The following is a 17,549-nucleotide window of genomic DNA, read 5'->3' on the forward strand; positions in this document are numbered from 1 at the left end:
ATTGTCATTAAAAATTGATTTAATTTTTAATGGTTTGTGAAGCATTAACCATTAATTCTTTTTAATTTTTAATGGTTCGAAATAAATTAATATTAATGCAAATTGATGTTAATGCGAATTGACAATTAATTTTCCTTCAATGGTTAATGGTTAATTCGAATTAACCTTTTCAATGGTTAATTTTTAATGGTAATTGGGATTAACGTTCGGCCAACACTGGTAGGTACTTACTGTACTGTACTGTTAATGTTATTTAAATTACTCATTTAAGTTTCATATTGTAAACATTAGGTAATACAATTTTAATTATGATGCAGTAGTCAACGACCTCATCGAGTATTTATAAATTCGTCAATGCTAGAACATGCTTTTTCTATAAGCAGCAGTTTAAGTTTAGCTTTAAACACTTGGTCACTATTTAAGTTAAGTATATCTGAGGGTATGGAATTGTAAATAGTTGGTGCTATGACGCTGAGTGACCGTCGTGATTTGGCGAGTCGGCGCATCGGGGCAAGTAGCCGGGGACGTCGCTCACTACTAGAACGTTTGTAGTTCTGTATGTTTTGCCTAACGTACATACACGCGGCCAGGCGCGGCTCGCCTTAAGGAGCGCTTGTGCGGTGCACTCCCATAAATAATCAAAATGAAATTATGGTACCTATTTAATATATTACTATTTAAGATCTATCGTAAAAAACTCAGTACCAATTAAATAATAAACTTTATTCATTATAAGTTTATAGACAGCTCACCACCACCTACACGGCGTACTCCTATAATTTCATAGAAATCAAAGGTAACGCGCGAGCGGAGCGCTTTGGATTGCGCTCCTATGGAAAAAGATTTAGTACATTCGATCAATAGGAAATTCAATAAGAGCGAAAGAGAAGAATCGCCATAGCTACGCACGTGAAACAAAAGATTTTCTATGAGGGAAGAGGCAAAATCGGTGCGGCGCTCCAAGCCCGGTTGATCTGCGCGCGCAACCCGCGCGCCATGTTGATGTTGTTTCTAAACAGACCTTAGCCAATTCTGCCAATTTTAAAGTATGTGCGGGAATGCAATTTTGGCTTTTTTTCATTCTAAATAATGAAACAAGAGTTTAAACAGTTAAAGAACATAATTTATTTGTTGTCAGGTGTTTAAAAATTAATGAATTTAACGTGAGAATGTGAAAAAGTTTACAAAATAGACTTGAGTTAAATTATGGACGACCTTGAACTTTCGTAGCAATGTTAGTCAAAAACAAAAACTTATATATTTTTTAAATCAGATCAATATGCAAAAACACCGTGGTTGTGTTGTGTGAATGTGATAAAAGTAACTAGCTTATTTTGTTTTTCGTGTTAACTATATGTTTTGTGTTTGGCGCGGGCGCGGTCAACGGCAGTGCGGTGAGTTTGTTTGGACCGAAACAGGTGTGTTAACAATTTAGCACATCTTTCCATAAAATTTAAATAAAAACATTATATCCATTTGTAAAATGAACTGCAGTTGGCGTCTATCGGTCGTCAAGATATTCGTAATACCGAAAACCTATGAGAGAGTTCAATGACCGGGTGGACGGAAACCGACATCTAGGTACTTTGCGACGGTTAATTGAATGTGTAGGTTTAGTTTTTGTTTTTAACCGACTTCAAAAAAAAAAGGAGGTTCTCAGTTTGACCCGTATGTATGTATGTATGTAGGTATGTATGTATGTATGTATGTATGTATGTATGTATATTTGTTCGCGATTATCTCGCGTTTGGCTGAACCGATTTTGATGCGGTTTTCAGAAAAGTGTTTGATACATTCTGGAGAAGGTTTTAGTATACATAGATCTGAGCTGATGCTGAACCCTGGCTGTAGCTAGTGGAACTCAGGTTTGGTGCAACATAGGCCCACGCTGTTTTGGTCATCCGACGCATCTTGATGAGCACTTAGGAGAGCAGTACCCAAGATAGAGCTGATGCTGAACCCTGGATGTACCTAACGGAACTCAGGTTTGGTGCAACATACGCACACGCTGTTTTGGTCATCCGACACCCCTTGATGAGCACTAGGGAGAGCAGTACCCAAGATAGAGCTGATGCTGAACCTTGGATGTACCTAGTGGAACTCAGGGTTGGAGCAACATACGTACATGCTGTTTTGGTCATCCGACGCATCTTGATGAGCACTTAGGAGAGCAGTACCCAAGATAGAGCTGATGCTGAACCCTGGCTGTACCTAGTGGAACTCAGGTTTGGTGCAACATAGACCCACGCTATTTTGGTCATCCGACGCGTATTGATGAGCACTTGGGAGAGCAGTACCCAAGATAGAGCTGATGCTGAACCCTGGCTGTACCTAGTGGAACTCAGGTTTGGTGCAACATAGGCCCACGCTGTTTTGGTCATCCGACGCGTATTGATAAGCACTTGGGAGAGCAGTACCCAAGATGAAGCTGATGCTGAACCCTGACTGTACCTACTACCTAGTGGAACTCAGGTTTGGTGCAACATACGCACACACTGTTTTGGTCATCCGACGCGTATTGGTGAGCACTTGGGAGAGCAGTACCCAAGATGGAGCTGATGTTGAACCTTGGCTGTACCTAGTGGAACTCAGGTTTGGTGCAACATAGACACACTCTGTTTTTAACCGCCTTCAAAAAAAAAGGAGGTTCTCAGTTTGACCCGTATGTATGTATGTATGTATGTATGTATGTATGTATGTATGTATATTTGTTCGCGATTATCTCGCGTTTGGCTGAACCGATTTTGATGCGGTTTTCAGAAAAGTGTTTCTTACATTCTGGAGAAGGTTTTAGTATACATAGATCTGAGCTGATGCTGAACCCTGGCTGTAGCTAGTGGAACTCAGGTTTGGTGCAACATAGGCTCACGCTGTTTTGGTCATCCGACACGCCTTGATGAGCACTTGGGAGAGCAGTACCCAAGATAGAGCTGATGCTGAACCCTGGATGTACCTAGTGGAACTCGGGATGTACCTAGTGGAACTCAGGTTTGGTGCAACATAGGCCCACGCTGTTTTGGTCATCCGTCTCATCTTGATGAGCACTTGGGAGAGCAGTGCCCAAGATAGAGCTGATGCTGAACCCTGGCTGTACCTAGTGGAACTCAGGTTTGGTGCAACATAGGCCAACGCTATTTTGGCCATCCGTCACATCTTGATGAGCACTTGGGAGAGCAGTACCCAAGATAGAGCTGATGCACCAAACCACCCTGGCTGGCAGGGTTCACCCTGGCTGTACCTAGTGGAACTCAAGTTTGGTGCAACATAGGCCCACGCTATTTTGGTCATCCGTCACATCTTGATGAGCACTTGGGAGATCAGTACCCAAGATAGAGCTGATGCTGAACCCTGGCTGTACCTAGTGGAACTCAGGTTTGGTGCAACATAGGCCCACGCTATTTTAGTCATCCATCACATCATGATCAGCACTTGGGAGAGCAGTACCCAAGATAGAGCTGATGCTGAACCCTGGCTGTACCTAGTGGAACTCAGGTTTGGTGCAACATAGGCCCACGCTATTTTGGTCATCCGTCACATCTTGATGAGCACTTGGGAGAGCAGTACCCAAGATAGAGCTGATGCTGAACCCTTGCTGTACCTAGTGGAACTCAGGTTTGGTGCAACATAGGCCCACGCTATTTTGGTAATCTGTCACATCTTGATGAGCACTTGGGAGAGCAGTACCCAAGATAGAGCTGATGCTGAACCCTTGCTGTACCTAGTGGAACTTAGGTTTGGTGCAACATAGGCACACTTTGTTTTGGTTAACCGACTTGTCGTCGTGTGCCTATGTTGCGGAGTTCCACTAGGTGGGTCGATGAACTTTTTTCTAACTGCCTTTAAAAAAAGGACGTTCTCAGTTTGACCCATATGTATGTACGTATGTATGTGTGTATGTTTCTTCGTGATTATCTCGCGTTTGGCTGAACCGATTTTGATGCGGTTTTCAGAAAAGTGTTTGTTACATTCTGGAGAAGGTTTTAGTGTACAGTTCATGGATGGTTTGTAAAAACCAATTGGACCCGGTAGGTGGCCATGCTATCGGTATACCTACCAACAAATTTATGTTGCTAAAACCGATTTAGATAAAATAGTGAGAGTGTGAGTCGGACTCGGACTGGGACTGGGAATGGGAGTGGAAGTGGGAGCAATATACATACAAATCGTTTAGCACCAAAACGTCATATTATGTTGTGTCGCGATTATCATCGAGTTAGGCCATCACCAACATTAGTAGACTAAATGGAGAGCCTAACAAACTAGTATTTTAGCCCAAAACCTAAAATAAATAAAGTATCTACCTATCACTAAAAAGTAAAAAATAAAATAAAATTAATAAAAAATAATTAAAAAATTAAAAATAAACAAAAATAAAACCAAAATAAAATAACTTAATATAATATCTTTTTAAAAAAAAGGGAACCGCCTTCAAAAAACCAACCCACTGAAAAGTACAAAATAATTTTTATATGGCACCCCTTTACGTGTCCAGTCCCTATCCCAAGGCGTAAAACAATTTTTTGCCAAAAAGTAATTAATACGTAATAATAAGAAAATTAATAATCATCCGGGTAATTACTTAGTTTTTGAAGGCGGTGCCAAACCAACAAAAACAGTCTTTATTACCAATCAGAAAAACAATACGAGTACGTAGTACCTACAAGAACTAAATTAATGAGTAAACTAAGTATGTTTTTATAATGCAAGTAAGTACAGCGTTCTTCGTTGTCTAAAATATCGGTTCTCAAAAATTTTGGTTTGGCACCGACTTAAAAAACTAAGTAATTACCCGGATGATTATTAATTTTCTTATTATTACGTATTGATTACTTTTTGGCAAAAAATTGTTTTACGCCTTGGGATAGGGACTGGACACGTAAAGGGGTGCCATATAAAAATTATTTTGTACTTTTCAGTGGGTTGGTTTTTTGAAGGCGGTTCCCTTTTTTTAAAAAAGATATTATATTAAGTTATTTTATTTTGGTTTTATTTTTAATTTTTTAATTATTTTTTATTAATTTTATTTTTCTATTGTGAGTGAACACCCATAATACATAGCTACCAGCCGCTACTGCACGCGGCCAGTATGTATACACAGGGTAGGGTAAGGATTTTATGTTTCTTAAACAACTGTTGTGCCGGATGGTCCACCGGCTTTCCATCAATTACACGAATGGCGCGTTTTTGCATTTTGAACGCCCTGTCCCTATCAGCAGCGGCCGTACCGTCCTAATGGCAAACCTGCTTGAAGTTTACACGTATTCAAAGGCACGTTAAATTAATAGGGTGCTAACTCAATTTAAATACCGATCAAATATGCAAACCGGTTTCACAGGCAAATTAATACTTGTTTGCTTTGCTCCAGTGTATTTACTTCGTATCTTCTTCTTTCACCACATTTAATATTGATGGATGTATTGAATTGGCGTACAATACGTTAATTGACGCTAAATGGAAACCGTTTGATGTAAATACTTAAGTAATTCATTCGGAGCAAATGTGGTAATTCCAAATGTTGATATTCTGTTATTTTTATGAATTATTAAAGTACATTTCTTTTTGAATCAAAATACAATTGGATACCGTTTCATAAGGCAGGTATTTATATTAAAATTTCGATAACTTCTCTATTATATTATGGCTTCGGCTCCGCCCACACGCGTTCGGGAGACGTGTAGAAATACAATGTAAAAAAAGCGGCCAAGTGCGAGTCGGACTCGCCCATGAAGGGTTCCGTATTTAGGCGATTTATGACGTATAAAAAAAAACTACTTACTAGATCTCGTTCAAACCAATTTTCGGTGGAAGTTTACATGGTAATGTACATCATATATTTTTTTTTAGTTTTATCATTCTCTTATTTTAGAAGTTACAGGGGGGGGGGACACACATTTTACCACTTTGGAAGTGTCTCTCGCGCAAACTATTCAGTTTAGAAAAAAATGATATTAGAAACCTCAATATCATTTTTGAAGACCTATCCATAGATACCCCACACGTATGGGTTTGATGAAAAAAAAATTTTTGAGTTTCAGTTCGAAGTATGGGGAACCCCAAAAATTTATTGTTTTTTTTTTCTATTTTTGTGTGAAAATCTTAATGCGGTTCACAGAATACATCTACTTACCAAGTTTCAACAGTAACAGTATAATTCTTATAGTTTCGGAGAAAATGAAAACTCAATGACTAGTGCTAAATGTCTGCAGCACTATGTATAATTGAGGTTAACGCCATCTAGCGTTATTTCGTCGCATTACTTGAAACCCCTAAGCACATCACTGTTAGTACTCGAGTTAGTACCAGTTAGAGCGAAACTCACTAGATGGCATTTAAATCAATAAAGAAAAACTCAATGACATTACATGTAACATTTTTTCATGTATGTCATCGAGTTTTTCTTTATTGATTTAAATGCCATCTAAATGAGTGGCCATCTAAATCTTACGGTCACGTGATCGCCTTACGCTGTCTCGAGTTTAACATGTTTTCCCCACCTCAAAAAGTGCACAGAGCCGCTAAAGAAGTTTTCACTTCAATAACTACGATACGAGGGTAATTTGAGAAGTAACTTGTTTCGCCTACGTATAGATGGCGTTGGCGTCAACTCTGTATGTATTGATTTAGTTTAGTAATTAAACATATTTAATATGTGGCGTCATGTCATTTTTGGCAGGAATTTGACATTTGACAGTAGTTCAAACAAAACTGAGGGCCTACTGCGAACCACGTTCGACGTGTTGCCTCTCTGTCGCACTTGTAAATTCGTACGTAAGTGTGACAGGGAGGCAACACGTCGAACGTGGTTCGCGGTAGGCCCTCAGGTCTGAGTTACGCGGGAAAATGGAGAAAATTGGAATTCGTGGAGTTTTTCAGTTCTTTTTTTCGAAGGCAAAACTGTGAAACAAATCCATAAAAGAATTTTACCTACGTTGGGTAGTTCGTGTCCTTCCTAGGGAACGATTTGACTTTGCGTAAATGAGTTTAAGCGAGGCAGGACATGCATTAAAGATGCACCTCGCCCTGGAGTCCCGAAAACAGCACTTTTACCCGAAATCATCGATAAAATCCATGATTTAGTTTTAGCCGACCGAAGATTGAAAATACGTGAATTAGCTGAAGCCACAAACATCTCTTCTGAGCGGGTGCATTTTATTTTACACGACGATTTGCACAAGAAAAAGCTTTGTGTAAGGTAAGTGCCGCGATTACTGACTCCAGAACAAATGCGTATTCGCATGTGAACATCTGATGAAAGTGATGAAGATTTGCAGGTGTTTAAAAAAAATCCAACAGATTTTATTCGCCGTTTTGTTACTATGGATGGAACCTGGATCCATCACTACATCCCGGAGACGAAACATCAGTCGAAACAATGGGCTGGTCATGGTGAGCCAACTCCAAAGAAAGCCATATGCATTCCGTCTGCTGGAAAAGTGATGGCGTCTGTGTTTTGGGACGCAAAAGGATACTTTTAATTGCCTACCTGGCCAAGGGAAAAACTATAACTGGAGCATACTACGCATCACTTTTGGATCAGTTACAGGCGGCAATAGCTGAAAAACGTCCAGGTTTGGCAAAAAATAATGTGATTTTTCACCATGACTATACGCTCCGGTGCATTCAAGTCGTGTCGCTGCACAAAAATTGTCGAAGTTACGATTGGAACTTCTTCCACACCCTACTTATTCACCAGATTTGGCTTCGTCGGACTATCACCTCTTCCCGAAACTGAAAACATTTCTCTTAGGGCGAAATTTTAAGTCCGATGAGGAGGTTATATGGGAGGTCAATGCGTATTTCGAGGCCCTTGAAGAAACGCACTTCCGTGAAGGCATAGAGAAGTTGCAGACTCGTTGGGACAAGTGCGTAGAACTTCGGAGGGATTACGTAGAGAAATAAAATAAATACATTTGCAATATTATTATTTTTTGATATGAAACCAAGTTACTTCTCAAACAACCCTCGTACATTATGCGGAATGTGATTTGTAATATCAGGGGACCGTTTCCCAAAAGCTTGCAACGTGTAATACAAGCGGATGTCACTTTTTGACAGCTTTTGTTAGAAAGGGACTTCCACTTGTATTACAAGTTACAAGGTTTTGATAAACAGGGCACTGATGTGTTATTATTTATTTACCTTTACTAGTAATTTATTATAGCTTCGCAAATAAACACGTAAGCTTAACGACAGCGTTCACTCTCGCGGTAAATTTATGACATTTTCTGTCATTCTGGACCACATTTGCTGTCATTAGCGGATACTAATGATACAAGCAGGGAACTGCGTATTTATTATCATAATACGCTGCGTATGATAATCACTCATAACCTTTAACAATAGATTACGTTCCACGTTGTCATATGTAATATCAGAATTTCGCGTCAAATCATTATTCTAAAATGTAATTATTTTAATAACATGCCAATTAAATCTTTATATTACAATGCATTTATTAATTAATAAATACAATAATACAATTAAAAAAAACACAAACAAAGACACTTATTCTAATGTTTCTCGACATTTAATTTTAAAAAAAAATTGATTCTATAGCGGCAGTTTAATTTTAATCACCATTTTTTTTGCTTTTGCTTTAGCCTCCATTTATTGAATACTTTGTTACGTTACAATTAAATTCTATGTGTAAAAACCGTCACTTAAAATCTTTTGGGTTCCTCCCACGGAATTTGAACTCTGTACAACTTCGTACCTTGCCATCGTGACAATAGTAATGACATCCCTAGCGTCAAAACAACAAAATCACTACATAGTACATATAAAACAAAGTCGCTTCCCGCTGTCTGTCTATCCCTATGTATGCTTAGATCTTTAAAACTACGCAACGGATTTTGATGCGGTTTTTTTAATAGATAGAGTGATTCGAGAGGAAGGTTTATGTATAATTTGTTAACCCGTGCGAAGCCGGGGCGGGTCGCTAGTGGTACATAAACTAAATTCCTTGACCGTACGATGTGCCTACTTACGAATGCATGAGATTTCCATACGAATAGTTTTCTGTGTTTATAATGATTCAGCTGAACAGTTGTTAAACCCAATGATGCTTCTCTAAAGCCCCTGCGTTTCCAATGCGGACCAGTAAGATTATGTTGCACGCTGATTTAGAATCGCGATTCTAGGAACTAATCCCACTCAGTAAGCTAAGGCTTAATGTTTATGTAAAGTCGTGAAATTAGTGTATACTACCCAACAAACAAAAATTCCGCTTCTAGTGGCTTATATTGCCAAAAATAATATTCTTATATGAGCCATATTATCGCTAATAAGGGTGCATTTGGGCACAAATTATAAGGACAATTACCTTATATCCCCCTTGTATTTGCTTTATTGTGAGCTTTCTTATTCTTGTACGTGCTTTATTATGACACGCAACAAGAAAGTCAAACTTATAATGGCAAAGAAAGTGCTCTTAAAATGATAATATACTTATAAGAATCATATTGAAAACATTAATAAGGGCAATAGCCCTTATACACGTTTTGTTATCGTCAGATATAAGGGAGTAAAACTGATAACGGCTAAACAGAGGCTATTAAAAAGTCTTTGGGATTTATAACTGTGCGTTTATGACTCTGCAAAAAGTGTTTTTTCTTAGTGATTTACTTTTTTGTAACAGTTTGACAAAAAGTAAACATGTGTCCTCCATTTTCTGAAAAGAAAACGGTAAGTTATTGAATTTTTATGTATAGATTACTCGAATATTTGCTTTTACTATGAAAACTGTGTGGGAATTTAATTTCATGGTAAAATGTGGTATGCAGTGTGTTGTGTTATCAACGCGCCCTTGTATTTCAGTGGATTTGTGCTAAAAATGCGGATAATTATTGTGTCATGTTTTGAGCAAGGCCATTATAAGAGCAAAAGGAATTAGCACATCGTCTACAAATACTCTATGAGAGTTAACACTTTATAATAGCAACAGGTGTTGCTTATGATTCGCCATTTTACATATAGTTAGGGTTCCTTTCTCACAAGTGAAATCCCGTGCCTATCTATGTACTCATATAAATTTTGCTTGTCCGCAGATTATACAATGGAATTCGCGGATGTTGACAAATTTTTAAAATACAACGATCTCGATTTACATAACAAGAGATGGCCTTGGAACTGGACACATTTTATACTAAAAAATAAATGTTATAATTGTCGACATCCGACTCATCCAAATTTACCTTTACACTTTGTGATTGGTCGTGAATACATAAAAGTTTTGAAACAATTAACTTTCATTTTCTGCCAAAATTGTAAAGAGTATTTGATTTACGACCACTTTATTGGAGATGAATGCGAATATTGTAATCCATAATTAAAATAGTTACAATATTCCAAAATTAAAAACTATCAATAGGAAGAGTAGGTAAGTAAATTGAATATTTCTATAAGTTTACGTACTTGCCTAATAGGTTAAGTTTACATATTTAATTACACAAACGGGTCTACCGCGATATAATTTCATTGTTTTTACCTTTAATTCCGACTCAACTCAGCAACTGCAACTCAGCAGCTGGTGCAACTCAGCTGAAACGTCGGAATTAAAGGTAAAAACAATGAAATTATATCGCGGTAGACCCGTTTGTGTGATTAAATATGTGTACAAAACGCGAGAGTTTAAAGTGTTAGGTTAAGTTTAGTAGCTTTGTACTATGCGCAAAAGCATGGTATAATAATATACTCCGCCTGGTACTCCATTCCCGTCTTTTCTAGGTCACCTAACTGACACGGGCCTACGTCATCATGCGACAGCGCTATATGATAATATGCGATAGCGCTATATATAGCGGCCATGTTGTTGTGACGTAGGCCCGTGTCACTCTGGGAATGGAAGACCATGTTTTATTAGACTATGCGCAAAAGCACTTGAGATATATCGGTCTCCCTCCCACAACTACGGTACGAAATCAGTCATTCCACGCTACGCTACTTGCGCCTGCGATATTATAAGTAGGTATTTATACGATGCCACGTTGACGTTGGCGGTTGTGGCGCGTGTTCAGTGTCGTTCGCGAGCTCGAGCCAGACGGGCGTACACGAATGCGTAAGTGTCTCTTCAACGTGAGCTAAACGGGTATTTTTGCAGCAGCTTATTTATCTGATTATAGTTCGTTTTTTTAGCATTAGAAAGAACTTGAAAGAAGGTAAGCGATCTTGACATGTCTATTAATTGAAAAACGCTTTTTAAAAATCAGTAACTATTACTTATGAAAGCAGAAGAATATAAATGATCGTATTAGATTCATAATTGTTACATATTTGCCGTAACTTATTTTTAAAATGTGTTTTTCAATTAAAAGACACATAAAGATTGTTTACCTTATTTCTAATGCTAAAAAAAACGAACTATAGGAAGTACAACGAATATTGCCCAATAATAAATATAAGGTTATGGTACTTTAGGTACCTAAAGAAATTATATACTTAGTTGGTACTTTATTTTAAATTAAATTTTTTTAAGTTTTAATTTGTTTTTCTTTTCAGATTTATCAATAATGCCATACAAAATTGTAAAAACTTATGAAAAGGGGGTCACACAACTAACAGCCGTACCAAGTACTTGGGAAGAAGATGGCGTCCTACGATGGCCTAGATATAACGAAAATAAATTAAGAAGAATTGAAGGTTCGCTTCCTGATAACAGCTGGCGAAAAATAAATTGCCAAGTGAAGAGATCCAATCTAATTACTTTTCTTAAAGCGGAACAGGAAGTAGACAAAATGTGTAAATACTCTGAAACAGAAACAGACGCTGATGAGCAAGATTTAAATTATGTGACAGACAATAGAGATATAACGTTCGAGGAAATTGTTCGAGATTGCATTGAGGTAAGTAACCTTCAGTAAACCTTCCACTGAAAGACGTAGGTAGCTACAGTCGGCCGACTGTAGCTACCTATTATGAGGCCTAATAAGTAGCTGAACGCCTAAGTACCTTGGTAGTTTAATGGTTATCGCACACCAATCACCCGGCAAGGGATCAGCACCATTTCGCTTCACCACTCGCCGTCCGCTCGCTGTCAACCCGCAGTCCGCACGCAAGTTCGCGAACCGATCCGCGTGCCGACGCTGCGCCCCGCGGACCGCGAGCCTTCAACTCGTTTTCATAAGCATGGTGCGCGAGTGGTAAACTAGCTGGCAGCACGGTGTTCGCTCGTTGGAAGTGCGGCGACAGCGAGTTGCCCACGCGGCGGTGGTTTGTGCGGAGTTGAGTCGATGCCGGTCCAGAGGTGATAAAAGTGCCTTTCCACCAGAGCTATGATGTGCTAGTTTCGCATACAAATCGGTTAAGATGTGCTAAGTTGCTATGTGTCAGTAGTATGTAGCTAGCACAGCATAGCTCTGGTGGAAAGACACCCTAAGTGTGCGTTGCAGTATGGAGTTTCATACAAATAATACTGAACGGCTTGAGGTGGCGGTGCGAGGGCGATTACTGGGGGCTGATTTCTGTTTGACATTTCATGTGGCAAGAGCCGGGCGCACGCATGTCACGACACGTTTTAAGCAGGCCACTGATGAGCCTTCCAAATGAACGCCGTTACAATGGATTCATCCAAATGGACAGCATCCTAATATTAAACATTGTACGTTTTTGACATTCACGGACCGATTTTGGATTGCAGCCACGCTATTTGGACTGTTGGAAGGCTCGTCAGTGGCCACCTTTACTATTTAAGTCAGTGACGCGCCAGGTGTTTGCCACACGAAATGTCAAACAGAAATCAGGCCCCTGTGCGACACAGTACAAAATTTCCTTGTGAGGCCAACCGTACATATCATATTAACCACGACCAGGTTTGCATTGTCTGCTGGCCCTGTCTCGCATAGGTACTTTTGTTATAAAAAAAATAAATGAATCATTTATTCAGATGAACTTTTTCTGCCAAATTGCAGGGCAGTTTGTTGGCAGAGGGAACTCCCTTAAAACATAGATGGGTAGACTTAGCTAATTGCCTAATTAATTGTTGACTTAAGTACATCTTATTGCTTATGCTGGTAACTTTAACTTAATTCTTAATCATTCTTAATCAAAAGGTACCACGTTGTTGCTTATGGATTCCGAGATATCAATGATTTTGTAAATCAAGTCGAAATTGACGAAATATTGTTTTGTTCAGAAACAGTCTCTACCGCTATCTCCTTAACTTTGCACTAGAACTTTTTAGAATTATTTTTTCGTGTCTTTTAACCCCCAATGCGTGTCTTTACACCCCTTTGTTGTATCTAATCACCCCCTATGGCGTAACTGTTCACCCCATATGCGTGTCCACTGACCCCTTTATCACGTAAATTTGCTTGTTATTGGTTTATTGCAAAGAAATGCTTTATTATAGAGAAAATTAGTGATATTATTTATTATTTCGGTACTACAGATACTATATTATCAGGTTAGCTAACTTTTACTTAGTTAATGTCAAAACATTTACCGCTAGAACAAAGTTCAGACAGGCTTCATTTCTTACCTCGGCGAGACCTTACTTTAGAGTCAAAAAAATCTAACTTTTAGGCAGTTTGATTAAGTTCTTTTGGTATCAATGTAGAGAATAAATAGTCTACTTTATACGCATTCCAAAAAATCTAATTTTAGAGATGTACGTTTTTAAATATAACAACTTAAAAGAAAAAGTTCAAAATTTCTCTATTCACCCCGCGATTTCTGTTCACCCCGTTTTACGGTACCTAAATAATAAATAATATCACTAATTTTCTCTATAAAGAAGCATTTTTTGCAAAAAACTAATAACTACCAATTTTACGTGATAAAGGGGTCAGTGGACACGCATTTCAAAAGTAGGTATTTACTGAAATGTAAATACCCATTTATTTTTACCGATCTTAATTATTAAATTTTCTCCCTCAACTTACACTTTATTATTGAATTTAATAATGCTTTCGAAGAGGTTTCATGGAAATCGGTTTACTACTTGGAACCAGATTCTGAGTTTTTTACGTCTAACAACTTGAATTTCGAAATAAACATGTACATAAATGGGTATCGATAACAGGATAAAATCTATTTATTTGTTCAGTAAATATACTGGAAGCGAAGACATTTTTGAAATGAAAACTTCTTTAGCGGCGCTGAGCACTTTTTGTGATGGGGAAAAAATGTTGAACTCGTAACAGGTGTCACGTGACCGTAAGACGCAACCCTCTCTTTCTACCGCGCGGCGAAAATGTATGCCTGCTGTTTCGTTTAGGCGGCGCAGGGGGCTTGCGTGACGTCACGTGTGACGGACACTGTTACAATGTCATTGTGTTTTTCTTTTTGGTTTAAATGCCATCTAGTGAGTTTCCCTCAAACTGGTATTAATATAACTCTAGTACACGCAGTGATGTGCTTAGGGGTTTCAAGTAATACGACGAAATAACGCTAGATGGCGTTAACCTCAATTATACATAGTGCTGCAGACATTTTGCACTAGATGGCGCTGTTATTAATATTTTGAGTTATAATGTCGTTGAGTTTTCACTTCTGCCGGCACTCCTGGAGTGCAATCCGTTGTTTTTTTTATTATATGTATATGTACTATTGTTATATTTATGTCATTGTATAATTCAGACAGACGGACGGAAAGGTTGTTTTTTGTACCGATTTTGATAATTCCTTCACATATCTTATACCACAGTAGTATGCGGCGCTCCCAAATGATTTATCACAACCATGTGATTGCTTTCAATTGCAATTTTTAATACAATTTTTAATTCGTTTGTTTGTATTTTCCTTGCAGCGCGATAGTATTTCTCCAGGAGCATTGACTAACATAGTCGAAGCATCATCATCAGAGAGGCAAGAAAATGATGTACTATGTCAAATTGATGAAACAAGCCCTTTAGAAAACGCACCAATAGAAATTCATACTGATTCCAACGTTCAACAAAATGTGTCTCAGTCTGACAAAGCAAGAAACTTAGGAAACTCACTAATATTAATTCAACCTCAAGCTACCAATACTGATTCCAATGCTCAGCAGAATACGACTACCGAAGTACAAATTGATAACGCCTCTTTAACTTTGATGGTTCTGGGAAAGATAGAAACTTTGCAAGAAAATTACAAAACTCTCAACGAGAAAGTAACAGAAAATATCAAAGCCCAACAAGATGACAGAAAATTTATAAGTGAAAGCATACAGTCCATTATGGTCGCTATATCCAATATTAGCGTTCAGTTTGAACATGTAATGAAACAGTTTAGCAGTGCAGAAAATAAAAAGCAAAAAGTAACCATACAGAATATTGCAAGTGAAAACGATCTTAACAATTTTGAAAAAGAGTTGGAAAATCCGGATACAGAAGTAGAATGGAAGAAAAAGTTTTTGATTATTTGCGGGAAAGGAAAAGGTCGGGGGATAAATAACGCATATGCATTGTCTGATTCAATGTTCAGTAGAAGCTTTTTAAACCAGTGCAGCTGGGCTGGAGGATCTCGAACGCCTGAACAAAAGATTTGCTTCAAAAGCCACACTAAAATCATAAATTTCTTTTTTGATATTGTTCATGAGTCAGATAGTTCATTTACCGTAATAGAATGCCACCAATTCTTCAAAACCATTCTGAAAAACTCACGCCAACGCAATGAAAGCAAACAAGAAAGAATATCTAGAACAAAGAATCGACCAAAAATAAAAGCAAACCGCAAGAACTTGTGTAACCGAAAACAGACATATTTACCCATTACCGGAACATCTGCACAAGAGAATCGCTCAGAGGCCTCTTCACCAGTTGCTGGTACGTCTGCCTCTGGTCCAAAAAACTGCTCAGAGGTATCAGTTATTGGAAAGTCTGTCCTAGAAAACAACGACCAGATGTCATCTGCATCTGTCGCAAAAATACATACTGAGATTACTGAGTCACTTGAAACATCTGTTTAAAAAACTGTTTATTTCCGAGACAACACTCGTGGGCAATGTTAATGATGTTCGTTAGTTTTCATTAGTTTAACAATACAATTAAATTACTCTAGCAGCCGTATTCGAACAATGAAATACGTCAAATACTAGATATTGAATCGATATGGATTGGATATGTCAGTGTCAAACAAGTGTCAAAATTGACTTTTCTTCAAACAAAAACGTCACTTTTGACACTTGTTTGATACTGACATTTCCAGTCCATATCGTTTCTATATCTAGTATTTGACGTATCTCATTGTTCAAATACGGCTGTAGGACTTTGTCACAAACAAAACCAAGCTGAAGAAAAACCTGTAAAATAATTATACGACAATCTTGCTGATTTGGTTTGGTTTAGAAATTTTCGTTATGTTTCACACAATTAGATAATATTTTGCTCCATTTTGGTGGATAAACACTGTCATTGTATCTGATTGTTTTGTTATAATGAATGTGAATAAAAGTCTTTAAAAGTCTAACCCAAAACTAGAATTAATAAAGACTTACGGTAAATTTGTTAATCTTCTTTGCTACTTACATAATTAATGAAGACCTTCACGTTATATTTTTGTTCAATATGTAGATTACTTTTATTTGTAATCCTAGGAATGGCTTTGTTTTGTTATATTTTGATTTTTATATGCTCATCGATAGTTACGAGTAATAAAGCCACGATCGCAAAGTAATCCTATTGATGGCTCTATTCAACCATCGACATATTTTAGCTTGAAATCAGGCATATAATTTTGTTTGTATGTTCGAATAGTTCTTCTTAGTTATTTAATATGACTGATTAATGATTATGGCTGTACTAAATAGGGGAAAACGGGTAGGTATGGTTGTCACAATGGCCTAAATAGAAAATCTACAGGATTAAAATGCGCTAAGTTGAAAAATGTGACAACCATACGCGGTCGCCCCTACTTAGAATCAAGAAGGATGTTACGTACTTAGTATGCATTTAATAGCTTGCTAAGATACTAGTTGTACTTAAAGAGATTTAAAGAGTGTTTGTCTTTGTAGATCAAGTCAAGGACCAGCTGCTGACGTTAACATTTCTCTGTCAACCCACGGCGTACGGTTTACAGGTGTAGGTAGTAGTTTGATCGCAACCTTTCGTATCCTATGGTGAATTACCTATAGCAAGACTGATTATTCATAGAATGGTATCACTACAATAACTAAATAGATCATTGGTGACTTCAAAATCTACAGATATTGAAACCTGAAAATAGTTTATTTAATATCTTATAAACTTCCCAATAAGTCCAATCACCTCTTATACTGTGTGGAGTAACTAATATCGTAGACTGAGAGAGCACAAATCAGCAAAGGGCCTTCTACTTATGAACACAGAAGCTACCTTCCTTTTGTTTATGATGGTTGATTATGTTCCTATTAATATATAAGTAAACCTATATTCGAATTAAGTACAATAGTATTAATTAGAATATCGGTCCGATTCGAACTTTAAGATACGTCAATTAATAGATCTAGAAACGATATGGATTTGATATGTCAGTGTCAAATGTGACGTTTCTTCAAACAAAAACGTCACTTTTGACACTGACACATCTAATCCATATCATTTCTAGATCTATTAATTGACGTATCTTAAACTTCGAATCGTCAGTATGTTGTT

General features: G+C 37.7%; 2 protein-coding genes across 2 annotated transcripts in view; both read left to right on the forward strand.

Annotated features, from left to right (window-relative positions):
- The window catches only part of LOC134658851 (heterogeneous nuclear ribonucleoprotein L-like), a 475,097-nt gene that overhangs the window by 63,857 nt on the left and 393,691 nt on the right, over positions 1–17,549 (forward strand). The window lies entirely within an intron of this gene.
- LOC134658595 (uncharacterized) lies at positions 11,031–16,135 on the forward strand. Its single transcript, XM_063514248.1, has 3 exons — positions 11,031–11,056; positions 11,497–11,840; positions 14,744–16,135. Exons 1-3 carry the CDS (start codon positions 11,053–11,055, stop codon positions 15,884–15,886), a joined length of 1,491 nt encoding a protein of 496 aa, XP_063370318.1. The 5' UTR covers positions 11,031–11,052; the 3' UTR covers positions 15,887–16,135.

Source organism: Cydia amplana, chromosome 23, assembly GCF_948474715.1.
Source record: "Cydia amplana chromosome 23, ilCydAmpl1.1, whole genome shotgun sequence".
NCBI classification, from domain to species: domain Eukaryota; kingdom Metazoa; phylum Arthropoda; class Insecta; order Lepidoptera; family Tortricidae; genus Cydia; species Cydia amplana.

What these genes read in the sequence shown, in the direction of transcription:
- LOC134658595 (XM_063514248.1), top strand. An exon ending in TTGTTCGAGATTGCATTGAG is followed by an intron (nt 11,841 to 14,743) that starts GTAAGTAACCTT and finishes TTTTCCTTGCAG; the next exon opens with CGCGATAGTATTTCTCCAGG.